The 27721-nt window shown below is 49.3% G+C and overlaps 1 protein-coding gene across 3 annotated transcripts; it reads right to left on the bottom strand.

Annotated features, from left to right (window-relative positions):
* On the bottom strand, window positions 1-27435 carry CHAF1B (chromatin assembly factor 1 subunit B). 3 transcript variants are annotated; one of them, XM_088835023.1, is made up of 15 exons: window positions 27354-27435; window positions 26487-26622; window positions 25470-25602; window positions 24253-24370; window positions 23161-23264; window positions 18948-19044; window positions 17037-17121; window positions 15648-15741; window positions 8172-8241; window positions 7950-8074; window positions 4895-5042; window positions 4024-4169; window positions 3738-3922; window positions 3031-3125; window positions 1-2166 (listed from the first exon to the last, which is right to left on the bottom strand). In XM_088835023.1, exons 2-15 carry the CDS (start codon window positions 26610-26612, stop codon window positions 2103-2105), a joined length of 1590 nt encoding a protein of 529 aa, XP_088691149.1. In that variant the 5' UTR covers window positions 26613-26622; window positions 27354-27435; the 3' UTR covers window positions 1-2102. The 3 variants fall into 3 exon arrangements, with proteins under 3 accessions (XP_088691149.1, XP_055272173.2, XP_088691153.1); XM_055416198.2 differs by having other exon boundaries at window positions 3738-4169; XM_088835027.1 differs by lacking the exon at window positions 1-2166 and adding an exon at window positions 2189-2369 and having other exon boundaries at window positions 3738-4169.
* Window positions 27436-27721: the final 286 nt, after the last annotated feature.

Genomic DNA, 27721 nt, shown 5'->3' with positions numbered 1-27721 from the left:
TTCCAGCTGCAGATTTTTATTTCTTGGCTGAGCCGCGCAGCACATGGGATCTTATTTCCCTGAATAGAGGTTGAACCTGCACCCCACCCCTGCATTGGAGCAGGCTGGAGTCTTAGCCATCGGACGGCCAGGGAACTCCCCAGCTGCAGGAAATTTAAGGTCATTTTTCCTCTGAAGAGCTGATGGCATCTCCCACACATTGTTATCCTTTCGGTTTGGACAGAAGCGCCTCTGTCCCTCACTGATGGACCAGAGAAGCAAGAGAAAGCTTTCGCTGCAGGTGCATTTAACCAGCAGAGACTGCCTCCGGGGAAAGCTTCCCTCTCAACTTCTCAGTCCTGGCTGCACCTCAGATCGCCAGAGGAGCCTTCAAGAATCCTGAGGTTCAGCCGGCGCCCCAGACCAAGGAGGCCAGAGTTGGGCAGCAGGACCCAGGTGTTGAGGTCTGACAGCTCCTTGGGGGACCTCAAGGTAGAGAACCCCTGGTCAGAACAGCGGCTCTTCGACCTCTCGAAACGTCTTGGTATTGGACGTGACCCACACGTCTGCGTTACGACTCTGCGCTGATTACCTGCAAGCTCTCCACGTTGTAAATCACCCCTTTGCCTCCTTCCCGGGGAGAGGGAGGCAGGCTCTTTTTCCGGTTAACTGGGTTGTGGACGGACCTTCCCAGGTGACTCGGCGGTGAAGAATCTGCCTGACAATGCAGGAGAGGCGGCTTCGGAAAGATGCTCTGGAAGGCAACCCGCTCCAGCATTCTTGCCTGGAGCATCCCATGGCCCGAGAAGGCTGGCGGGGCTACAGTCCATGGGGTGGCGGAGAGTCGGACACGACTGAGCGCACACGCGTGCACAGGCTGTGGCTGAGGTAACAAAGAGCCAAGTTCTTTCCAACTCTTGCTTGCTGCCGGCCTGAGCTGAGGAGGGTCGTTCTCCCGCCCTCAGGGGCTCCCCGCCAGAGGTGGGAGGTATACAGGTCCTGGACTCGCCCTCTGGTCTGGCTCAGGTGGGGCAGGGGGCGCTGGTGCAGCCTCGCCTGAAGGCTTCATCCCGCAGGGGAAGCAGCTGTCAGCTCCGCTCAGCGCGATGCAGCCGCACCTGCACCCGGGGCCGCACCCGTCACCAACTCTGGTCACCTCGCTGGCGTCTCTTGCGCTAACAGGAGCCTCCAAATGTGTGATGCCTGCTGCAGGGATGGCATGTCACACATCTCAGCCCACAAGGCCCTTTTACTCCCAGGAGGGAAAGGACCACACAGCCCAGGTGCTGAGTGAGCAGAGGCACAGACCACAGAGGAAAGGTACTGCTTTTGCTTTGAAAAATCAAGAATGTAACCTATGTGTGTTAACCAACCTGCATTTAAAGTAAAATCGCAACCCTTCCTCCTCCCAAAAATAACAGTAAAAATAAAATTTTTAGAGGAAATATGCTGAAACAGTAGCAAGGGTTTCCTTCTGGTGGTGAGATGGGTGATCTCCACCTCCAACCCCGTTTTTTCCCCTAATTCACTCTAGTTTAATATCTTTCTAGAAACAGCATTATTACCTTTAAAATCTGAAAGCAAACATAACAAACTTCCAAAAGTTAATCAACTATTTAGGAGCTAAGTTGATCAAATAATCCAACACACTAAAACCCAACAGAATAAACCTTCTCAAAGTACTGTCTCCTCTGATTCCAGCTATAGGAGAGTCCACCATCAAGTGTGTGTGTGTTCATACAAATCCTCGGAGGCGGGAGTCACTCATTTTCACACTTGGCAACACGGAAAGTCAAAGTCGCTCAGTCGTATTCCAACTCTTCACGACCCCATGGACGATACAGGGCTCCCGTCTCAGAAACTCAGGAAAAAGAGAATGCAGATATTAAGATATTCACATCTCCGAGGTAAAAACGTATCCTGAATACAAGAGGCGACGTATCTCTGGAGAAGACCAGTCCATGTGTATCTTCTGTTACTGAAATCCATTTCCGTCGGAGGCCACTGGTCTCAGGTGCCTTCGGGCCCGCCCCTCCCTGGCACCCGGGGTCCCCAGAGCTGGCCGCTTTCAGACACAGGACAGGTCTCATCGAGGGTCTGTGACTCAGGGTCCTTTTCAGTGCTCACCAAGTCGGGGCCGCTTCAGCTCCGGGGGGCTGACCTGAGGGTCTGCAGGCATCTCTGAGGCTTAAACACACACAAGGCTGGCAGGTGAGTGAAGATGTCTCTCAAGTTAAGAGCTGAAGTTTACGAGATAAATTTCATGTCCAGACAAAGGAACTGGACTGCCTGGCCCGGTCCTTCGTGGATCTGGGGGGAGATCTGACCCAGTGGTTCGCAGCCAGGGGTGGCTGTGCCCCTCGAAGGACAATGGGCAGAGTGTGGTGGCACTGCAGAGTGTCACGAGGAGGGGGAAGGGACAAGAGCACCCGGGGTGCTGCCACACAGCCTGCATCCACAGACAGCCCCACAGCAAGGACTGATGCCCACAGCGCCAACAGGGCCGAACTGAGAGCCAGCTCTACACCACCTCCCCCTCAGGTTTAAAGGACAAGCCTAGTAAGATGCATCCTTTTTAAAGCCAGGTTTTATTTATTTTTATTTATATGGCTGTGTGGGGTCTCAGTGGAGACACACAGGGTCTAGTTCCCCAACCAGGGATTGAACCCAGGCCCCCTGCATTAGGCGAGTGGAGTCCTAGCCACTGGACCACCAGGGAAGTCCCAAGATGCATCCTTGCTTTCTCAGAAGTGACTTAAAGTCATGCAGTGTTCATTTTCAAGAGATAGTATTCTCATCAATTATATTAGACCAGTAACAGTGTCGCTTGAAAGTGAAAGTGTTGGTCACTCAGTCGTGTCTGACTCTTTGTGACCCCATGGCCCACCAGGCTCCTCTGTCCACGGGATTCTCCAGGCAACAACACTGGAGTGGGTGGCCATTCCCTTCTACAGGGGATCTTCCTGACCCAGGGATCAAACCTGGGCCTCCCGCATTGCAGGCAGATTCTTTACCAGCTGAACCACCAGGGAAGCCCACAGTGTCACTCACCTGATTGAATTTCCTCTGTGGAAGGGCTGGAAGTTATGGGGGTTGATATGGAGTTCAGTGGAGAATCTGTCTTTAAGGGTATTAAGTTTATTCTCCTGGATTAAAAAAAGAAGTGAAAGGTCATGAGCGTCACAGGGGTTGACCGTATATGGTACCAAGGTTCCAAGGAAACACAGGTATCAGCTGACATCACGCGAGGCGCTGAATACTGTCAATGTGCCTCCTTACTTAGTAACTAAGGACCACGTACTCAGTTAAACTGTCACATAAATAACAGTCAATCAGTCATCTAAAAGCTTCAAAATCCGTGCTTTGTTAATTTCCAGTGACACACTAACCACCCTGCTAGATGCTTCATATAAAGTCTATCGGACGTGGCTTCCAGTATGGAAGCTCTAAGACATGGATGGTTCTTTTTTAAAAAAAAATCCAGTCTCAATTCTCAACAGTTACTTTTTAAAAATTCTAATTGCAAGAAGCTCACGAAAAATTAAGCCGGGGGGGGCTTTAATATCAAAAAGACTTCAAACATCGCACTCCCCTCCCCCACCAGAAGCGAGGTGGACGGAGGGCTGAGCAAGGACAGGGCCCCTCAGGAAACGTCTCTCAGGCCACCTGTGGGAGCTCACACAGTACAGGGTGGGGGCTTTCAGCTTGTGCTGTTTTCCAACCACAAGGACGCTTTCTTTCTGCATCCAAGTGCTCACCGGGGTGTGGGCTTGCTCCAGGCCTGCAGGGTGTTCAGGGTGACCCTTCGAGATGGCTGGGCCTTGGCATTCTGACCGCTGGGCTGCAGGGGCTTCTCCTTGGGGGGCCCTGCCGGGGAGCCTCTGGCACCAGGAGCGGCCGCAGGGGTGTCCTTGGCCGCCGGGGGGACCGGAGACTGTTTCGCCTGCAGGGGGGTGGCGGAGGGGCTGCTGGGGTCCTGGACTCTGCCAGTGGGGGTCCCCTCCCCCGGCCTGGGTCCTGGCGAAGACCCCAAAGGGGTCTGACCCTTGGTTTTCTTTGCTGTATCAGGAGTTCGCACGCTCAGAACCGGCTTCTCTTTTAGGGGGATTCCAAGCTCATCTTTCTCGAATGTCACGAAGGAGCAATAACCATCCGTGGAAGAGATGGCCAGGAAGGCCCCATCGCTGGACCTTCGTTCCCAAAACAGAAGCAGAAGGGAGGAAGTTTACCGAACGCTGTCGGCCACTCTGGGCATGTTCATCACCAAGCAGGAAATCAGAAGTGCGAGCACCATCCCCAGCTTTGTTTGAAGAGTCATCGTGGGGAGGGGGCCCGGCTGAAAAAGGGCTCATGTGACCCCTTCCCCACCCCCCACCCCAAGCTTCTCAGGGCCCCAGTGTCTCTGCCTCGTCATGAACTTCACCAGGGAATCAAGATGAGATGGCCTCCTCTCGGCCAGCAAGATCAAAAGAGAACTAAAAGATCAAGAGTTACAAAGAGCAAGAACTGGGTGGCGGGGTGGCCAGGCCCAGGCTGGGCCCCAGCGGGCGGGAGAGATGGAGTAAGGCGCCCGGGGTGCTGAGAACCCCAAGCAGGAAGGCCAGGGAGGGCCCACTCCCGGGGCCCCCTCTGTGTCTGGGCTTCCTTCCTCCTGGGGGCCTGGCGAGTCCCTGGACGACCAGGGAGCCCAGATGTCTTCCCCTCAGTTTATGAGAATGAGAAGAATCCACAGGGCGATCCATGTGGCATCAACACCCACCGAGGTGACCACCAGAAGTAGTGTTGTAGCAAGTGAGACATAGCTTTCCTTTTAACGTTAATACTTAAAAAAAAAAAAAAGCTGATAATTAAGAGCCAACCAAGCCAACTGCAGGGCTACCCCAGGGGAGGGTACGCGTCCTCACCGTCCACTCACCAGGAAATGTCACTCAGGGTGTGGTAATGGATGTTGGACACGTAGCCGAACGGGAACAGTTGCTGGGTGTCGTACAGAAGCACCGAGTCCTCGGAAGCCACCGCGAACACCAGGCGGTAGGGCAGGCTCACGAGCTCCATGCCCGGCTCTGGTGATGGGCGACCGCAGTGGCAGAGTAGGTCAAACAAGCCAAGCTCTCAGAGAAAACCCATTTCCACCCCCACCCCCACAAAGCCCTGCCCCTGGGGACATAAATAGGATAATTTCACAAAAGACTACTTTGCTATATGCCTTACAGAATTCAGTTTTGTCTTACTTTATATATGAATATCAGAATCCAGGGCTTCCCAGAGACTCGGGTTTGATCTCTGGGTCAGGAAGATCCCCTGGAGAAGGAAGTGGCAACCCACTCCAGTACTCTTGCCTGGAGAATCCCATGGACAGCAGAGCCTGGTGGGCTGCAGCCCATGGGGTCACAAAGAGCTGGACATGAATGAGAGACCAACAGATGTCAGAATGAAGGAGAACCACGCGTGAGCCGATGAGGACACGGGTTCTGATCCGAGACTCACGGGCACCTGACATCCAAAAAGAAGCAAAGGAAGATGCATGGATGAGGCAAGTCACCCGGGGTCAGCGCCTGACAAGGGAAAATCAGGGTCACACAGAAACATCTTATCAAGGGATTTTCATGCTGTCTGCGCTGTGTTAAGTTGCTCAGTCATGGCTGACTCTTTGCAACCCCATGGACTGTACCTGCCAGGCTCCTCTGTCTGTGGGGATTCTCCAGGCAAGGATACTGGAGTGGGTTCCCACTTCCTATTCCAGGGGATCTTCCCAACCCAGGGATCGAACTCAGGTCTCCTGCATTGCAGGAGGATTCTTTACCAGTTGAGCCACCAGGGAAGCCCAGGAATACTGGAGTGGGTGGCCTATCCCTTCTCCAGGGGATCTTTCTGACCCAGGAATCGAACCCAGGTCTCCCGCATTGCGGGCAGATTCTTTACCAGCTGAGCTAGCAGGAAAGTCATTCACGTAAAGGTTAAGAAAGTTGAAAACAGTTTCTGCATCTAGCCTTGGTGTAACAGGGACCAACTGACCCTCCCCCTGAAAGAATTAAAACACCTGGCAGAACACTGAAACCAGGGTTTGGGGGACACTGTCCACGAGCCCGTGAAGGGCAGCAATCTCACAGAGACGGGAAGCAAGAGACCCGAGCCCCGTCACTGCCCCCGCTTTCCACCTGGGGTTTCCAGGCCCCCAAAGGTGAAGGGAACCCAGGAGGCTCCCAGTAGACGCCCCAAGCTGGGAGCCAAGAGGCTTGGCGGAGCGTGCGGTGGCAGGGCAGAGGGAGAGCTGTGGGGGCCTCCCAAGTCTTCAGCTGATGCTGGCAGTACACGCACGTGAGAAAACTACGGGAAAGAAAGAGCCATCCCTAAGGAGGCCAGCAATCAGACAGACAGACGATCCACAGGATGGGAGGAAGTATCTGCAACTGACGCTACGGACAAGGGCTTAATTTCCAAAATACACACACAGCTCATGCAACTCAACAACAAAAAACAACGCTATCCAAAAATGGCCAGGAGACCTAAACAGACATTTCTCCAAAGAAGACATGCAGATGGCCCATATGAAAAGATGCTCAACATCGCTAATTACTAGAGAAATGCAAATCTAAACTACAGTGAGGTACCACCTCACACTGGTCAGAGCAGCCATCATCAAAAAGTCTACAGACAACAAATGCTGGAGCCAGGGAGCGCAGCCAAAATTTAAAAAAAAAAAAAAAAGAATGAAAATACATCTGCATCCACTAAGGTAAAATCCCCACAATGTCTAATAAAAAATTATCAGACATGCCAAGAAGGAGAAAAACACCCATAATGAGGAGAAAAAAGTCAATCGAAACCAGCCCTTTGTACACAAAGTCACTAAAAGAGTTGTTTTAAAAACTAGTCCACATGTTCAAGAAGCAAGAGGAAAGCAGGTACGCACAAGGAAGAACCAACTTGAACTCCGGAGACCACACTGTCACAGGTAGAAAATACACTGGATGGCACCAAGGGCAGGTGACAGAGAAGAAAAGGTAAGTGAGCTCAAAATACAGCTGTAGAAACTATCCAAAATAAAACCCTGGCGGGCAGCAGGCGGAGGTGGGGGAAGTCACAGAGCATCAGTGAGCCGTGGGTGACTTCAAGCAACCTGATACATGTGTGGCTGGAGTCCCTGAAGAAGAGGGGAGAGAGGATGACAGAAGAAAGTCTCTGAAGAAGTAACTGGCGAAGTTCCCCAAATCTGGGTCTTTCCTGGAGGTCTAGTGCCTAAGATTCTGTGCTTCCAATGCAGGGAGCCCAGGGTTCAATTCCTGGTCAGGGAACTAGTTCCCTTGTGCCGCAACTCTCGCATCCACAGTTAAGATTGGGTGAAGTCACTCAGTCGTGTCTGACTCTTTGAGACCTCATGGACTGTAGCCTACCAGGCTCCTCCAGCCATGGAACTTTCCAGGCAAGAACACTGGAGTGGGTTGCCATTTCCTTCTCCAGGGGATCTTCCCAACTCAGGGATCAAACCTGGGTCTCCCACATTGCAGGCAGACCCTTAACCATCTGAGTCACCCGCGAAGCCACTGAATGGGTACAACCAAATAAATAAATATATTTTTTTAAAAAGCTCCCCTAATTTGATGGAAACTATAAACTTGCAGATCTAAGCCAGTCAATGAACCCCAAGCACAAGAAACACAAAGAAAACTGCAGCAGGCACACTGATAGGAATACTTAAAAGCCACTGACAAACAGAAAAATCTTAAAAGCAGCCAGTGGAGGGAAAACAGTTACACAGAAATCCAGTTCATGTATCATTTTTACTGCACAGGAAATTGATGATGATAGTCAACCAAGCAGCAGAGAGACAAAGCTACTACTTTCATACCTTAAAAGTTGCGTGTAGCAAAAAAAAGTGTATTCTAGACAATGCGTAGGCTGACACGTATTTTGGTAACATCAGTCTTTGCTCCTAAGACGGATGAAATGGAACCAACCCCCACACTCACCTCTTCCCTCCCTGCCCAGGTCACTTAACACACCTGCTTCCGCCACCGGCCTCAGCTCAAAGTAGACGGGGCAGCAGCGGACAGCAAGCGTCGCCTTCGCAGGACATGGAAGGTGGGCGATGGGCCTGGAAGATGAATTGTGGTTTTGCAAAAAGGCACCGTCACTTAACAAAAGCAAAAAAAGAATGGGTAAACGTTTCATATATTTCTTTAATTGCCTACCTTTTAAGATTTTTCCTGGAGAAAACGTAAGTCGTGTTCGTTACATTTTCACCGGATTCCACGCACCCAGCTGGAGAAGCAGGAGAGGAAGGCGAGGCCTGTGTTATTATCAGACTGTTCACCAGCAGAGACACAAGAGTATCAGTTCTGGTTTATATAAGATTCCCTGGAAAGATTATTTCCTGGACAATGTTATGACTGAGGACAAATGCAAACATCTCATCCCTATCTGGGCTCACCCCTTACTGTGGTTCTAGCCACCTGTCACCCCCGAGTGTCATCTTCCAAGGGGCTCAGCCCAGGCCTGGGCAGGAAGAACAGAAAGCAGGGAGCCCCGGCCTCAGCAGACCTCTGCCTGGGAATCCAACCAATTCCTGTGGTGAAGCGCTGTGATCAGACCTTTAGCTTGCTGTCCCCCCCGATTCTGACCCCAGCTGCCACCCAAAGCCTGAGACTTGGGCTTCTTCTATCTGCCTGATGGCACCCCGAGGCTGCCAGGAGACCAGCCCTCTGCTGACATCTCCAGCCCCTGCAGAAGCTGCCTCTGCCCTGGGGAGCAGTGCACATCTGAGAGCTCACCGCAGGCTTACTCAAAACCAGGTAAGACCCTGTTGGAGAATGCCAGTCACACACAGCTACTCTTGGGCATCTCCCTGTTTTATACTAACATTTCCACACACCTTCACAGTCTTCCACAAGACCATTCCATACCCCCTGGGGAGGGCAGCAGAAAGATCCAGTGTCTCCCTCCCTACCCTCTCCCTCTCAGGTCACTGCTAATTTCCTCCATGCTCACATAATCATCACAACCAGTTATAACTCAACTGCAGATATATTATACAGTAGCTTTTTAAAATCTATTTTACAAAATGGGATATTATTCACACTTGTGCTCATTACCTGCATGTCACCAACGGATCCTTTCTTTAGTAACTGCCTATTGTGCACTGGTATGAAAATACAGTAATTCATCCTCTGTAAGTGAGTATTGCTTTTTTTTCTTTACAACTACAAACCACGTTTGCAATAAACACGGTTGGACGTATACCCTATGTACTGTCTTCATTTCTTAACGAAGTGAATCTCAGATGACTCAGCAAAGCAGATGCACTGAACGGTTACCAGACTGCTTTCCAGAAAGGCTCTGATAATCCACACACCTTCCAGCAGTAGCCACACCCACACCCGTCAGCCGTAGGTATTTTCACTGTTTTTCAGTGTGAAATGAATAGAGCCATACCTAACGCACTGCCTTGACTGTTGCTGGCTTTCTGAACATCCTCCTGTGTGTGCTGATATCATACACAGATCTGCTTTTCTACAAACTGCCTTTTGTATCTGGCCCTCATTTCTCTCTTCCAAATTTTCCCTTTTTTTGTTCTTCTTGCCAATTGGAAGACCACTCACATACGGTATCATTTAGCACTTTCTTTCCTGTTCCATGAACATGATTTTCCAGCTCCATCATCCGACTACTGATATTGCCCACTGCATCTCTTGCCTGCAGGCAAGCGCTACATTCTACAGCCAAGTAGGTCTCTCATTTAAAAGCTTCTGGGTCTCTTCTTTTGCTTGGTCTTCCCCAATCCTAGAAAGGCCTTCTAGATTTTCTTGTAAGAGTCTGACATTTTCACTTTCTATATTTAAGTACAGAGTTCACCTGAGATTTATTTTTATATATAAGCTAGGAGTCCAATTTCATTTTCTTCCATACATCTGGACATTCCAGCATTCTTCACTCACTAACCCATTCTTCCCACTGAAATAGCCTTAGGTTACCTACCAAATTTCCTTTTATCCCAAGATGGATTTCTGGATTCTGCTCTGGTCCACTAGTCTATATGCTTATTCCTATACCAATACGGGTACAGAGGAGCTTGGTGGGCTACAGTCCACAGGGTGGCAGAGCTGGACAGGACTGAAGTGACTGAGCGCCCACACCAATACCAGACTGATCTGATAACAGTTATTGCTGTTCAGTCACTCAGTTCTGTCCAACTCTGTGACCCCATGGACAGCAGCACACCACAATTCCGTCGTTCTTCAATATCTCCCTGAGTTAGCTCAAACTCGTGGCCATTGAGTCAGTGATGCCACCCAACCATCCCGTTCTCTATCATCCCCTGCTCCTCCTGCCCTCAACTTTCCCAAGACCAGGGTCTTTTCCAATGAGTCGGCTCTTTGCATCAGGGGGCCAAAGTATTGGAACTCCAGCTTCAGCATCAGTCCTTCCAATGAATATTCAGGATTGATTTTCTTTAGGATTGACTGATTTGATCTCCTTGCAATCCAAGGGACTCTCAGGAGTCTTCTCCAACACAGTTCAAAAGCATCAATTCTTAAACTCTCAGCTTTCTTTATGGTCCAACTCTCACATCCATACATGACTACTGGAAAAAACCACAGCTTTGACTAGACAGAGCTTTGCCGGCAAAGTAATGTTTCTGCTTTTCTAATGTGCTGTCTAGGTTGGTCATAGCTTTTCTTCCAAGGAGCAAGCGTCTTTTAGTTTCCTGGCTGCAGTGATTGTTCACAGTGATTTTGGAACCCAAGAAAATAAAGTCTGTCACTGTTTTCATTGTTTCCCCAACTATTTGCCATGAAGTGATGGGACCGGATGCCATGATCTTCATTTTTTGAATGTTGAGTTTTAAGCCAGCTTTCTCACTCTTCTCTTTCACCTTCATCAAGAGACTCTTTAGTTTCTCTTCCCTTTCTGCCAGAAGGGTGGTATCATTTGCACATCTGAGGTTATTGATATTTCTCCCGGCAATCTTGATTCCAGCTTGTGTTTCTTCCAGCCCGGTATTTCACATGATGTACTCTGTACAGAAGTTAAATAAGCAGGGTGACAATATACAGCCTTGACGTACTCCTTTCCCAATTTGGAACCAGTCCATTGTTCTATGTCTGGTTCTAACTGTTGCTTCTTGACCTGCATAACAGGTTTTGTAGGAGGCAGGTAAGGTGGTCTGATATTCCCATCTCTTTAAGAATATTCCAGTTTGTTGTGATTCACATAGTCAAAGGCTTTGGCGTAGTCAGTGAAGCAGAAGTAGATGTTTTTCTGGAATCCTCTTGCCTTTTCTATGATCCAATGGATGTTGGCAATTTGATCTCTGGTTCCTCTGTCTTTTCTAAATCCAACTCGAACATCTGGAATTTCTTGTTTCACGTACTGTTGAAACCTAGCTTGGATAATTTTGAGCATTATTTTGCTAGCGTGTGAGGTAGTACTCTGAACATTCTTTGGCATTGCCTTTCTTTGGGATTGGAATGAAAACTGACCTTTTCCAGTCCTGTGGCCACTGCTGAGTTTTCCAAATTTGCTGGCATATTGAGTGCTGCACTTTCACAGCATCATCTTTTAGGATTTGAAATAGCTCAACTAGAATTCCGTCACCTCCACTAGCTTTGTTCGCAGTGATGCTTCCTAAGGCCCACTTGACTTCACACTCCAGGATGTCTGGCTCTAAGTGAGTGATCACACCATCATGGTTATCCGGGTCATGAAGATCTTTTTTGTATAGTTCTTCTGTGTATTCTTGCCACCTCTTCTTAACATCTTCTGTTTCTGTTAGGTCCATACCGTTTCTATCTATTGTACCCTTCTTTGTGTGAAATGTTTCCTTGGTAGCTCTATTTTTCTTGAAAAGACCCCTAGTTTTTCCCATTCTATTGTTTTCTTCTATCTCTTTGCACTGTTCACTGAGGAAGGCTTTCATATCTCTCCTTGCTATTCTTTAGAACTCTTCAGATGGGTATATCTTTCAGCATTCAAATGGATATATCTTTCCTTTTCTCCTTTGCCTTTCGCTTCTTTTCTCAACTATTTTTAAGTCTTCCTCAGACAACCATTTTGCCTTTTTGCATTTCTTTTTCTTGGGGATGGTTTTGATCACCACCTCCTGTACAATGTTACGAACCTCCATCCATAGTTCTTCAGGCACTCTACCATATCTAATCTCTTGAATCTATTTCTCACTTCCACTGTATAATTGTAAGGGATGGGATTTAGGTCATACCTGAATGGCCCAGTGGTTTTCCCTACTTTTTTCATTTTAAGTCTGACTGGCAATAAGGAGTTCATGATCTGAGCGACAGTCAGCTTCCAATCTTGTTTTTGCTGACTGTATAGAGCTTCTCCATCTTTGGCTGCAAAGAATATAATCAATCTGATTTCAGTATTAACCATCTGGTGATGCGCATGTTCAGAGTCTTTTCTTGTGTTGCTGGGAAGAGTGTTTGCTATGACCAGTGCATTCTCTTGGCAAAACTCCGTTAGCCTTTGCCCTGCTTCACTTTGTATCCCAAGATCAAACTGGCCTGTCTCCAGGTGTCTCTTGACTTCCTCCTTTTGCACTCCAGCCCGCTATGATGAAAAGCACATCTTTTTGCACTACAGAATCTCTGACACTCAGACAAGGAGGTGCCTCTCAAGTGTTGTTCTTCTTTAATATGCGCTACATGCTCAGTCACTCAGTCATGTCCAACTGACGCCATGGACTGCAGCCCGCCAGGCTCCTCTGTGCATGGAATTTTCCAGGCAAGAAGACTGGAGTGGGTTGTCATTTCCTTCTCCAGGGGATCTTCCGGACCCAGGGATTGAACCTACATCTCCTGCATTTGCAGGTGGATTCTTTCCCACTGAGCCATATGGGAAGCTGATTGCATTATTCTTTACTCAGCTAAACAAATCTGAGACATCATCCAATTAAAAAAAATAGAAAACCAAAAGAAACAACCAAAAAAAACCTTAAATGGGATCCTAATTGGAAAAGAAGCACAAGCTGGAATCAAGATTGCTGGGAGAAATATCAATAACCTCAGGTTTGCAGATGACACCACCCTTATGGCAGAAAGTGAAGAGGAACTAACGAGCCTCTTGATGAAAGTGAAAGAGGAGAGTGAAAAGGTTGGCTTGAAGCTCAACATTCAGAAAACTAAGATCATGGCATCTAGTCCCATCACTTCATGGGAAATAGAAGGAAAAACAATGGAAACAGTGTCAGACTTTATTTTTTTGGGCTCCAAAATCACTGCAGATGCTGATTGCAGCCATGAAATTAAAAGACGCTTACTCCTTGGAAGGAAAGTTATGACCAGCCTAGATAGCATATTAAAAAGCAGAGACATTACTTTGCCAACCAAAGTCCGTCTAATCAAGGCTATGGTTTTTCCCGTGGTCATGTATGGATGTGAGAGTTGGACTGTGAAGAAAGCTGATCACCGAAGAATCGATGCTTTTGAACTGTGGTGCTGGAGAAGACTCTTGAGAGTCCCTTAGACTGCAAGGAGATCCAACCAGTCCATTGTAGACGAGATCAATCCTGGGTGTTCATTGGAAGGACTGATGCTAAAGCTGAAACTCCAATACTTTGGCCACCTCATGTGAAGAGTTGACTCACTGGAAAAGACTCTGATGCTGGGAAAGGTTGGGGGCGGGAGGAGAAGGGGACGACAGAGAATGATATGGCTGGATGGCATCACCGACTCTGTGGACATGAGTTTGAGTGAACTCCGGGAGTTGGTGATGGACAGGGAGGCCTGGCGTGCTGTGATTCATGGGGTCGCAAAGAGTCAGACACGACTGAGCGACTGAACTGAACTGAACTAAACTGAACTGAATTGGAAAACAATGAGTATATTAATTTTTAGAACATGAAATATCTATTTGTTCAAAACTTGTTTTATAACCATCAATAAGACCTTCTAGTCTTCATCAAGGCTCTGTGCCTCACTAAATGTTTTCCTATGTATCCCCATGTCTTCTGGACTTTGCACTATTATGAATGGAACAACTGTCCTTTTCACATTTCTAAGTACTTATTCTAGTGTAGCAGATTCAGATTTTATGTATTTTTACAATATCTAGCCACCTTATCAAATTCTTTTTTTGATTCCGATAGTACTTTTTTAAATCTCCTGGATTTCCAAGAAACATAATCCTACCACAACGTTTTCTCTCTTCTTTTCCAATCTCTGTCATTGCATTTCCTGCATTTATTAACACCACCGAGAATCATTAACAGTGATTTGAACTGAAAATGTTTTTAGAGCTGCCATTTAGAAAAAGGATTTGATACTGAGTTTAGTAACTTTTAACATACTCGAGCAACTATTTCGGAGAAGGCAATGGCAAGCCACTCCAGTACTCTTGCCTAGAAAATCCCATGGATGGAGGAGCCTGGTAGGCTGCAGTCCATGGGGTCACTCAGTCGGACACGACTGAGCGACCTCACTTTCACTTTTCACTTTCAAGCATTGGAGAAGGAAATGGCAACCCACTCCAGTGTTCTTGCCTGGAGAATCCCAGGGACGGAGGAGCCTGGTGGGCTGCCGTCTATGGGGTCGCACAGAGTTGGACACGACTGAAGTGACTTAGCAGCGGCAGCAGCAACTATTTACTCTTGGTCCTGGGACCAACCCCCAAACCAATGTCATTCCCCCATGTTCTCTGCTGTCCTTTTACAGTCTAATCCACACACACGTCTGTGTGATTCACACACTCCTGGGGACCCCCACCCAGCCCGGCTGGAACACGTAGTGGCAAACCTGACTCACGCCCTCCGTTTGGCCGAGCCCTGGTTCAGGTCACTAAACTACACACAGGATGGTGCCCGAGCGGTGGAGAGCAGCGGTCGGTCTCCTCTGAGACCATGCTGGCCATAGCACTGCCCTGGCCGATTCTGCTAGGCTCACCCTCTCGCCCTCCTGCAAACGAGCCTGACATGTCCTCGCTGATTCTGCTGACCTGTCAGACTTGACCACTACACTCCCACAAGTTATTCCAACCCGACTTGTCTGCGTCTAGACCCTGTCACAACAGGCTGCTTCATTACTCAGAATAAACATGATAAGGGTACTTTCTCGTTAGTTTTAGAACTATGACCTCCATATACATGTCAAGGGAAAAGGAATTTGTTAAAAAAATTTTTAAGTTGAATTTACCTAAGAGAATTACGTTTATCATTCTAGCCTAGTGGCTCCCAACTTGTCTGTGTGTTAAAAACACTGGGGATCTTTTTGAAATTCCAAAACCCGACCACACACTCCAAACCAGTTAAAATACAATTTCTCAGAGGGTGGGACCCAAGTACCAGGACTTCTGGAAGCTCCCTGGAGGTTTTGGAAGGGCTTCCCAGGTGACACTAGTGGTAAAGAGCCTATCTGCCAGTGGAGGAGATGTAAGAGACATGGGTTCAATCCCTGAGTCGGGAAGATCCCTTGGAGGAGGGCATGGCAACCCACTCCATATTCTTGCCTGGAGAATCCTGTGGACAGAGGGGTCGGGTGGGCTACAGTCCATGGGTCGCAAAGAGTCAGACATGACTGAAGCGACTTAACAGAGTTCAGTGTGTGGATGAGTTGGGACCACTGCTTTCATGAGAATTCCAAGCTGCAAAGAGCATCCCAGAACGAGGAGCACAGACACCAGCCCTGCTGCCCTCAAATCCAAAGCTTCATGAAACACACCTGGTGTGAGGAGCAGAGATCCATCAGGAGTGAAACTCAGTCTACGGAAGAACGACTTCATGCTGTCGTCATGGAACATCCGGTAACTTCTCGCCTGCAGCACACGAAGTTTACACGTTATCCCAAATCTTCGCATTCACAATAAAGGCTTACCAATTCCTATCTCTTTTCACTACGTATTGTCATTTATTACTGACATAATAATAGGTATGAAATTGAAACACATTACAAATCAAATAATCACACAGAACCACAAAGGCCACCACTCTTGAACTGATTTCCCATTTTTGGTAAGGAACGCTTTAAGTGTGTGTGTGTATGTCTATGTGTTTGAAAGTGAAAGTGTTAAGTCGCTCAGCTGTGTCCGACTCTTTGTGACCGGCCGGGCTCTTCTGTCCCTGGGATTCCCCAGGCAAGAATACTGGAGTGGGTCTACATGTTTGTGTGGTTCAACAATTATTAAATGCACACACCTCTGTAAGAACACACCACGCTGTGAGCAGAGCTGAGACTGGGAAAAGGCAGGAAGGTGACTAGGAGCCCTTTTGTTTGTTGTCTGTGTGTATATATTTAGAACCTCCCACTGAATGAACCCTTTTTAAAAAGAAAATAGTAACCCCATCATCTTCCCAGACAACACTGCTTGAACCCCTACGTGGAACAGTTTTTGCTGCCACGCACCTGACACTTTAGAAACATTAAGCATTTAATCCTCCAGACCCAGCCCAGCCCGCAGGCCACTCTGCCTTATTAACCCACTGCCCCAGGACTGCTTTGCAGTCAGCCCTCCTTTGTTCCAGTAACCAACTCGCTCCCTTTCAGCTCCTTGCCTGCCTTAGTACTCAGTCATCTGACATCTTGAGGACCAGGATGCTACCTTTATTTGTCGCTCCTTCCCAAAGATCAGAACCCTTCCCATTCCTGGGTACCAGCCCAGTGGCCTGCGTTGCCCCTCCACCTGCCTGGAAGATGCTGGACCCACCTGCCTTCCTGTTGCCTAGGGCTGGGATGCTCCTGGTCAGTGGTTCCCGACCCTCACTGCACCTCAGACCCCGGGGCCCTGGCTGCCTCCAGCCAAGTGAAACGCATCTCTGGTGGTGAGGCCCAGGTACCCGTACTTTTACGTGCTGCCCAGGTAACTCCAGGTGCATTCAGGACTGGAAACAACTGAGTTCCATCACCTACTCTTCCCGTGCCCCCCAGAGGTCCCCACTCCCACGCAGGTCAGCCCAGCCCCCCACACTGAGACTCAGTGGTCTGCGAGGAAGTCACACTGCAGTTCAGGTGTCGGGGCCTGGCCACCAGGGGCTTAGCCACAGGATACAGAGGTGCTCACGACTTCCTGGGTCCCAACTTAAGTATAGGTGGGATGGAATGTCAATCCTGTACCTCTCCTTCAGCCCCGACTCCAGACAGCATCTTTGAGACGTTAAAAGCCACACGTTTCTTCTGTGTGCTGTACACCCTCAGGATCCTAAACAAAGAAGACAAGTCTGACCTATCTCTTCTAGTAAGTGAATTACGCTTCACATAGAAACAATCTAGTACAAGAACTAGACTGCTTCAACAACTTGCGGCCTGCAAAACCACTGACCAAAGACTTTCACACTTAACTGAATGACACAGGCAAATATTAACAACTGAAAGGCTACCACTAATGAAGGGGGGAAACACGCTGTAATTTCATTTTTCTATGGAATGTTTCAACTTGTCAAGGGAGATGAACTTTGGGTCTTGGACGTGTGGCCCAGTGGCCACCTGCATGACTGTGGTGAAGTTGATTTTGTGTGGAACGGTCTTGGCCTCAGGGATTTGCAAGAGTAAGGAAAACACCAGCAGGTAAACTGGTTGTTGGTAATTCATATTATTCCCCAAGCTGATCAGAATGTTTCACTCCTGAGTGCTGAATAAAATACATACACCAGGGGACTACCCTGGCATTCCAGTAGTTAGAACTCGGCCCTTCCACTGCAGAGGGCATGGGTTCAATCCCTGGTTGGGGAACTAAGATCCCACGTGTAACTGGGGCAAAGCCAAAGAATTCCCCCACATTTATCAGAAAATAAATGACATCTGGAAAGTTACAGGAGATTCTACAAAAGATAAACACTAATTCTCCTTTAGTGTTTTCATTCCAGGGTTATCTGAAATCCAGTTTGTTATACTTAAAAGTAGTTGTATGTGCTTAGTCACTCAGTTGTGTCTGACTCTGAGACCCTATGGACTGTATAGCCCACGAGGCTCCTCTGTCCATGGAATTCTCCAGGCAAGAACATTGGAGTGGGTTGCCATTTCCTACCCCAGGGGATCTTCCTGACCCAGAGACTGAACTCGGGTTTTCTGTACTGCAGGCAGATTCTTAACCCCTCCTCTCAGCAGGGGAGGCACTTCTCAATTATGGCAGTAATAAACCTAACAAAAGACTTTAGCATAATTTGGCTCTATATGCTCTATACTAAAAATGTCATTATGTTTTTTTTTCTGGTGATAATTTTCAATCTAAAACAAATCTGCAAATGGCTAGAGCAGGACCTTTATAAATCTGAGAAGCAAAGCTGAAGAGACATGAAAAAGGACTATCATGACTGGTGAGCAATATGATTGGTAACTCTGTTGTTTTGTTTTTGTTTTTAATTTGGCTAGGCCATGTCTTTGTTGCAGGATGCAGCGTCTAGTTCCCTGACCAGGAATTGAACCCAGGTCCCCTGCAGTGGGAGCACGGAGTCTTAACTACTGGGACCACCGGGGAAATCCTCCTGGCTTTTTTTTTAAATTCTTTGTTCCAAGAACACAATTAAATTATTGTGTTTAATTATACCAGTAAATACAGCAATAAGACCTCCTTGAAACAATGAGGAAAACAAGACAAAATATCTTCTTTCCAATTAATTTAAATGGAGTTATTAAAATCACTGCAGCAGTAAACACTAATCAAAAAAATAAAATAAATATCCAACCTTACCACTAGGTATCTCTTCTTTCCTAAGTCATATTTATAAGACTTTCTCTTTAAAAGTGGCTAAAGAAGTTCAGATTTAACTCAGAGCTATTTCTGCATTCATTCACCCATTCAATAAAGATTTATTAAGTACTAACTTTGTGTAAGGCTCTTGTCCTAATCAGTTTCCAATTTCTTACTCTGTTTTAAGAATAACAGTAAAATAAACGCTTTCTATGAAATCAGGAACAAAAGAATTAAAGCTGAACTGTGGTTTATATTGGTTAAGTTGTAATAAAAATACCTCTGAAGAAAATTTCAAGCTAACAGAGATGAGGACAACTCGTCAAATACTAACTTACCTGTCACAGCTCAGGGTAGCAACATATTGACCCAAAGGATCCCAAGTTACTCCTTGTACGTAACTTTTATGTTCATTAAAAATGGAGATCTTCTGGCCTATGGATAAAGCATACAACACATTACTAAAACCCCCTAACGCACAAATGGTATAAACTACAATTTAAGTATTATTCCTTTGCTGTTCCATCATTCAGCAGAGGGTGATTGAGCCTCTGTACCAAACCCCATGTCAGGCTCTGGGGTCAAAGATAACTTCACGTGGTCCCCCCTCCCAGGGAGCTCAGAGCTCCCAGTGGCAGCTGGGCACACACAATCCCCTTGGGGAGCAAGCTGGACAGAGAGAATACGAGTGGCAGGGGCAAGGGGAGGGGGGCGCAGACCACCACTGGACGTGAGCTCAGAGTTCAGGTCTCCAGGTCAGGCAGGACGTAGTGGGCCAGCGGGGAGAAAAGACAGCATGCTGAGCAAACCCACGGGGTGAAAGCCAGCTTGGCGTTCGGAGAAATGACAGGCAGCTGAGACCGCTGGCGTGTGCAACACCCTCGTGTGTGAGAGAAAGGTTCTGGGGGCTCACAGTGTGGCTTGGCGCAACGCTGAGCTGGGAAGAGACCTACGTGTTAAGGGTGAAGCTGAGGGTTGAAGAGAGCACACACAGGAAGTGTCACCAGTTGGGAGGGGACAGGAGACCTGGTGAGAGACAAGGGCCTGCTCCAGGGCAAGGCGGGTCGGGATGGGAACAGGCTCTGGGGGAGAAACGTGGAGGATACAGCCAGTCGCACACAACGATGACCTGGAAGCAGCAGGAGGGACTTAGGAAGCCTTGGCCGATCTTCTGGGGGGAGCGCTCTACACCTGGTCACTCACTCTGGCGACTTCCTCGCCTCTCACTCACCCGACCCTCTGCCGGGGGTACCCGCTCCCCACACCCACCACTGCCCCCTAAAACTGCAGGCCCCGAGGTCACCAGGGACCTTCGCGTGCACACCACAAATGTCAGACTAGCAGTCCGTCCCCCTCCCCTTCATGAGGCTCTTCTCTGGGAGCCTGCTGAGATTAAGGTGGCTGGGGGTGAAGAAGGGGCTTCAGGAGATCTTTGGAGGTTTGGGGGGGAGCCTACTGGGGAAATGGGTGGGATTGGACCTCATAAGTGAAAGGGGAAGGGACCTTGGGACCACCTACCCGCCCCCAAAGGCTGCGGGGACACATCTGCAGGGGTCCGGGGTGCAGTGTGGAGGTCTGTGACCAGCTGTGCTCAGCCCGGGACCAGGACCCCAGCCAATCCTGGGCTGAGGTTTGTCTTGGTGGGGCAGGTAGATGAAGACGGTCTGTGTTCGTACATGATCCCCTTGGGAAGCAAGCTAGACAGGGAGAATATGAGAGGCCGGAGGGGCCAACAGACCAGGAAGCAGAGGGCTCAACGGACCGCAGGGCTCCAGGAAGGAGACGAGCAAGAAGCGGAGATGCTGAGGGACCAGCCAGAGATGTGCTGATGGGGGGGGGCAGGCCACCTGGCCTGAGGTGTCCTTGTCAGAGCTGTTGGAGGACAGGCCTTCAGAGACAGATGCCCAGCTCTAGGACAGCAGACAGGACAAGTGTGGACCAAGTGGGTATTCTTCTTCAAGGGCCATCTTGAAGATGATGACTTCAACTCTGGAGTCAAAATCACTGCAGATGGTGACTGCAGCCATGAAATTAAAAGACACTTGATCCTTGGAAGAAAAGTTATGACCAACCTAGACAGCATATTAAAAAGCAGAGACATTACTTTGCCAACAAAGGTCCGTCTAGTCAAAGCTATGGTTTTTCCAGTGGTCATGTATGGATGTGAGAGTTGGACTACAAAGAAAGCTAAGTGCCGAAGAATTGATGCTTTTGAACTGTGGTGTTGGAGAAGACTCTTGAGAGTCCCTTGGACTGCAAGGAGACCCAACCAGTCCATCCTAAAGGAGATCAGTTCTGAATATTCATTGGAAGGACTGATGCTGAAGCTGAAACCCCAATACTTTGGCACCTGATGCAAAGAACTGACTCATTGGAAAAGACCCTGATGCTGGGAAAGATTGAAGGCGGGAAGAAAAGGAGACAACAGAGGATGAGATGGTTGGATGGCATCATCAGCTCAATGGACACGAGTTTGAGTAAACTGGGAGTGTTGGTGATGGACAGGGAGGCCCGGCCTGCTGCAGTCTGTGGGGTCAAAAAGAGTATGACAGGACTGAGCGACTGAACTGAACTGAAGGGGATGGGCGGTAGATGGAATCACAGCACGTGCAAATCCACAAATACAAACACTTACTGACTTTGAATAACGTTGCCCATGTTACATGTTTAAAACAAAGGCTTATAATAAGTCTCGACTTCCCAACTCCTTAAAAACTGCCCCTGCCCCCTTCTCTGTTGTCCCAGGATCAGCATGCCACGTGCTAATAAGTAAAATCAGGTTGCTCTACTGCTCAAAGCCCCTTGGCAGCTCACGATCACACCTAGGATACAACCTGAGACCTGACCTGGGTGGCCAGGCCCACCACCACCCTCCAGTCTCTGCCCTCCTTCCCCTCCTGCTCCTGCACACCCTCGATTTCCTGTAGCCTGGACACAACAAGCCGTTCTGGCCACAGGGCCTCCCCTCCTGCTGTTCCCACAGGCTGGAACACTGTTCCCCAAAACAATGTGCACAGCTCACTCCCCAACTTCATTCCAGTCTCTGTTTAAACTCCACGTGTTCAGAGAAGCCTTCTTGATCACCCGACCACTCTCTGACTCCCTCAGGGCGCTATCACTTCCTAAAAGTGGATGGACGTTTGCGTCCTCATTCACATCCTGCTAGGACACGGCCAACATATTTGGGTATTTTCCAGCACCTGCAAGAGTGCCCAGCATGCTGGCAGAGTTCGGTCATTACAACTGGCTTCAGAGGTGCCGGATGGAGTGTCCGCAGATGCCAAAATATCAAGGTTTGGGAAAAAGAAGATGAGGAGGCTGGTCTCGCTGGTCCTCCCCTCAGCCAAAATGTCGGGGACTGATTAGAAAGAGTGTGACACAGAGGAGGCAAGAGAGGCTGCTTCAGTGGACAGCACGGAACTATTAATAGAAGAGAGGCTTTTACAGCGTGGACGGAAACCGGGCGGATGCAGCGCTGAGACTGCAGGGGATGCCACCACCACAGCCTGACCCCTGACCTGGGTATTTGGGCTGGTAGAGAATGACCAGATAAAGAAGAGGAGAGGAAGAGGTTTGGGAGAAAACACCAAGCTTGACTGCAGGACTGCAGCAGGGAAAAGTGGTTAGGCATTGGCCACCACTGCTATTATCAAACTGTAGTTAACTTCTCACATGTTTACCTCCCACCTCCTCCCACACCCCTCCAAAACAGGTTCTTTTAAAGCAGCGAGGTATCTTTTGCTTTATCTGATGTCCTGAAATGCAAACCTGACCATGAAGTGAAGTGAAAGTCGCTCAGTCATGTCCGACCCTTTGCGACCCCAAACACTATACAGTCCATGGAATTCTCCAGGCCTGAATACTGTGGTGGGTAGCCTTTCCCTTCTCCAGGGGTCTTCCCAACCCAGGGATCGAACCCAGGTCTCCCACATTGAGGGTGGATTCTTTACCAGATGAGCCACAAGGGAAACCTGATCACACCTACCCCTATATCGAGCAGGCAATGCCCCACTGAGGATGATGACTTGATAACCTTCCAAGATCCTCAGGTTCGTGAAGGCCGGGATCAGCCCCATCCCTCCCCCGCCCCGCCCCATCATGTCTGCACCCCTAGGTGTTCGGTGTCATCTTGCTTTGGCATCAGCAACTCATGATTCATATCCTCATACATTCCGACTACATCCCTGGCATACGGTAATCCCTAAGCTGTCCAGCTAAACTTCTGTTTCAGTCCGCTAAAGAAACTCTTCTGAAGCATTTCATGGTTCGGCTTTTCAGACACTTGGAATATTGCTCCCCTAATAACGGGCTTTCCTGGTGGCTCAGACAGCAAAGACCCTGCCTGCAATGCACAAGACCTCGTTCCAGCCCTAGGTCGGGAAGATCCCCTGGAGGAGGAAATGGCAACCCACTTCAGTACTCTTGCCTGGGAAATTCCATGGGCCGAGGAGCCTGGCGGGCTATAGTACATGGGGTCGCAGAGAATCGGACACGACTGAACGACTAACACTTGCACTTTTCCCCTGACAATAGCAAAAACACATCAGCTACCTTTACTAACATCCCACATGATGGCTGTGTTGTCCACAGAGGCAGAAGCCATTAAATTCCCGTCAGTTGCCCAGCAAATATCATACACATCTTCTAAGTGGCCCCTAGAATCCAAAGAGGAAAAAGAAAAGAAAAAGCAATTCTTATCTTGAGAGAAAAAAAACAAGTATCAAAAATTTAAAGGCAAACTCAGGGCCCATGCAATGGGATTGCAGAATTCCCACTAGAGCTACATTAGCTATATTAGCTGTAGCTATAAACTACTACCTTCAAGGATATTTGTATCTTTAAAATTGATTCAAGTTTACTAAAGAAAATTTTATAAGAGAAACTAGGAAAATCTATTTTAATGGCTTTTAATGGAAAATCCATTTTAATCCATATTTTTATCTTTTTAAGCCAGGGTCCCCAACCCCCCAGGCCATGGACTGGTACCAGGCCACGGCCTGTTAGGAACCGGGCTGGATGGCAGGAGGTGAGCGCACAGAGTGAAGCCTCCAGTGTACTTATAGCCACTCCCCAGCGATGGCATCACGGCCTGAGCTCCGCCTCCTCTCAGGTCAGCGGCAGGCTCTGGATTCTCACAGGGCTGCGAACCCTGCGGTGAACGGGGTTTGCGAGGGACCCAGGTGGCAGGCTCCTTGTGAGAATTTAATGCCTGATGATGTGAGATGGAGCTCAGGCCATGATGTGAGCACTGGGGAGTGGCTTGGGGAAGAGGACCGCGCAAGACCATGATGAATCAACTGCCTGCAGACTCATATGCAAACTCTGAGCAGCAAGTGACAACTGTATAATTATTTCATTATATATTATAATGTAACAATAATGACAGAAATAAAGTGCACAAAAAACGTAATGCACTTGAATTAGCCCGAAACCACCCCTAAGCCCCAGCCTGTGGAAAAACTGTCTTCCACGAAACCTGTCCCTGGTGCCAAAAATATCGGGGGGCCGCTGTTTTAAACTATGCCTGCATTACTGTCTTGCACAAGTAAAAGTTTTAAGTGAGATATGAAAGTCTAAATGCCGATCAGCTGAATGCATTCAGGTCCTAAAGCTAACCCCTTCGCAGGTCCCTCCCAAGGTTACCTCAGGGTTTTTACAACAGTCCAGTTCTCCTTGTTCAGCTGAGCCTCATCCTCGTCCTGAAAAGCAACCTGTTCCGGCTCCTTGTTATCATTCACCTTCCAGAGCAGAATGACAGCATCTGCAGAGTGAGTTGATTAAATGCAAGTCACGCTTTCCTGTGCAGCTTCTTCACTTCTGGATTTTTAGGACATTAAACAATATCTACAGACACTATAGCCATGAGGATTTACCTCTAAGAATTCGGGCAGGAACAGCAAGTTTCCCTTCTGAAAAGAAACTCCGAAATCAACCTCATACCAGATCAGAGTTATACAAGGACATCTTAAACAGAAGGGTCCCCAGGCCAGCAAAACATGACTGCAAAGCGACTCTATTAACAATACACAAGAATAATCTGATAGGGGAGAAAAAACAGAGGCACCAACACAGGGGTTGGCAAGTCATTCCCAGCTGTGCAGCCTACAGCAAGTCACTTATTATTATGCAGGCTACAGTCCGTGGGGTCACAGAGTTGGACACGACTGGGCAGCTGAGCACACATGAGCACACAGGCCATCATGAGGATTAAACGGGGCAGACGCATAAAGCACTTTCCACTGGATGCCCGGCACACGGTAAGCCCATATATGCGTGTGCACGCTAAGTCGCGCTAGTCCTGCCTGACTCTCTGCGACGCTATGGACTTGTCCTACGTCCGTGGGATTCTCCAGGCAAGAATCAGGACTGGAGTGGGTTGCCATGCCCTTCAGGGGATGTTCCTAACCCAGGGATTGAACCTGCATCTCTCAAGTCTCCTGCATTGGCAGGCAGAATCTTTACCGCTAGTGCCACCTGGGAAGACACTCTCATGTATGTGTCAGGAGGAGACTGAAGGACTGGCTACACTTACAGATGTTAAGCTAAAAGCCTAATAAGGTCACGTCCGTTGCCTTGGGATTTAGAACGGTAAGCACTGACCTACCTGTCTCCAACCAGCTCAGTGGGAGCAAATGGGAAAGGGGTCATTTTCAAACAGTTCTTCTCAGTCTAAGCTTGTTGTCCTCCACCTGTTCATTTTCCCCATAACATATCCCCATAACTCCCCTAAACTATCTAAATGACAGATCCAGAGGGTCAAGCGACCTCTGAAATGAGAAAGTTTATCTAGCTCAAATCTCAGTACTGACTATGAGACATGTGTGTATCTGGTTTCTAAAGACTCAAAGTGAAATACTCACCATCCCCTCCCGATGCTAAGATTTCCCCATTTGGAGAAAAACGCACGACATTGACCGCTTTGGTATGGCGAGCAAGATTGGACAAAAATTCAACGATGGCCTTTCCATCTGGTCCTTTTTCTACCTTCCAGATCTGTTGATACAAAAACACTCATTCAAACATGTAGTGAGCAGGCTTCACACTGCACCTACTAAAACAACCCTGCACTGATTTTCAGAAAGAAAACTTAGTTTCTCTTTTGAAATGTAAGAGGAAGTAACTCCTATCTGAAACATAAATCTCCAGTGCCACTGCCTCTCACCTCTTGCCTGTGCAAACTCTTCCCCTAGAGGAAACTGGCTCAGGGTTCTGAAATAATAACATCACCACATCCAGTTACATCAGTCTATGTAACAGAACCCTAGGAAGAAAGTTGCTCTCTGTTGCTTCATTGTTGACTCAAGGTCCTGACAATTTATCCATCTGGGCTAGATACACATATACATACACTCTGTCTGCTCAGTTGTGTCCCACTCTTTGAGACCCACATGGACTGTTGTCCACCAGGCTCCTCTGTCCGTGGGATTCTCCAGGCCAGAATACTGGAGTGGATTTGCCATTTCCTCTTCCAGGGGATCTTTCCCACCCAGGGATCCAACCGGCACCTCCTGCCTTTGGCAGGCGGATTCTTTACTGCTAGTGCCACCTGGGAAGCCCCTGGGCTAGGTAACTTGGTACAATAATTTGTGATGATTGCCTGCAGTGCGCATGCTCAGTCCTGTCCGACTTTTTGAAACCCCAGGCTCCTGTGTCCATGGGATTTCCCAGGAAAAAAAATACTGCAGTGGGCCGCCATTTCCTCCTCCAGGGGGATCTTCCCGACTCAGGGATCGAACCTGCGTCTCCTGCATTGGCAGATTCTTTACAGCCGACCTGGGAAGTTCTGCGTTTAACAGTCGTTATAAAAACACAAGAGTGGAGAATGCCGCTTCAACGTTGCTTCCTGGGCCCTTCCCCACTCCCCATTTCCCGCTTACCCTGACAGCCGTGTCCACCCCCGCGGAGGCCAGTCGGTGGATCCTCCCGGCGGCTCCATACTGGAAGTCCAGGCTGTACACCGGCTCCTTGTTGTGCCAGGCGATCTCGCAAGTGATGACTTTCATCCTCCGGAGTCTTCAGGGAGCGAAACACAGTTCCTCAGTGGGTGGAGAGTGGGGGTGGGGGGATACCCCCGTTGGTTCTCCAAAAACGGAGGAGAGAGAGTTTTGCAAATGGTTGGTGATGTGTATCTTCGAGCCGGGGACCAGGCACTGAACGCTCAAGCCTGAGCCAGGAGCCCTGCCGACCATTAAAGACGCTGCCCTGGGAGAGGATGTCAGTGCGGCCCTCTGACGCAACCCTCGCAGCTCCCTCCACCTCAAATGGTTCGCGGAGTCCGCGGCTGTTTTCAGTTTATTCTCCGGGTACGTCCGGAAAAGCATCGAGGGACGGACACCCAGGGAGGGGAAAGCAAGGCCCGTGCCGGGCCAGGCCAAGCTGAGAGGGGGGCGAGCCCGGGAGTCTGGGGGTGGGTGCCCCGGGGAGACGGCTACCGGAGTGGGGGAGGGCCAGGGCCGCGGGGGAAGGGCTGCTCGGTGAGTCGACCGAGGCCGGGGACGAGGGGGCGGCCGGGGCAGCCGGAACCGGACCTGACTGGGACCTGGTTAAGAGGAGGCCGCCGGGGCACTGGGGCCGGGCCGGGGGCCCGCCGCGCACACGCGCGCTTCTCCGAAGCTCTCCCGGGTCCTCACAGCTGGCCTTCCGCGAGGGCCGCTCGCCACCCCAACCCGGCCCCTCACCCCTCACCCAGGAGGCCCGGGCAGGAAAGCGTGGGGACACGAGAGCCGGCGCGGGAGAAGCAGTACCTGCAGGAACGCGATCAGGCCGCCTGGCCGCCAGCTCCCGCCGCCGCGCGCGCGCAGTTTCCCGCGCGCTGCAGGCCCCGCCTCCCCGTGGGCGGGGCCCTCGAGACTCCCCCCCTCTGCGTGGGCGGGGCTCTGGGGGACTGTCCGCCTCCTAGTGGGCGGGGCTGCACAGAGGCCCCGCCCCGCCACGGAGGCGTGATCGGTGCCCTCGGACACTGGGCTGGCTCCCGCCGGTTTATTATTTCCCTGCGGACCGACGCATCGGTGGAAGAATGAGGGAGTCCAGTCACTTCTTCCCTTGTTAATTTATTCTTTTAGCAAACATTTACTCAGCATCTGGTATATGTTGGACCCTATGCTGGACCTGG

Source organism: Moschus berezovskii, chromosome 1 (genome assembly GCF_049115385.1).
Source record: "Moschus berezovskii isolate FMDL1 chromosome 1, NW_MosBer_1.0, whole genome shotgun sequence".
NCBI classification, from domain to species: domain Eukaryota; kingdom Metazoa; phylum Chordata; class Mammalia; order Artiodactyla; family Moschidae; genus Moschus; species Moschus berezovskii.
Note: the sequence above shows the minus strand (reverse complement) of the source record. Positions and strands in the feature narration are given on the sequence as shown.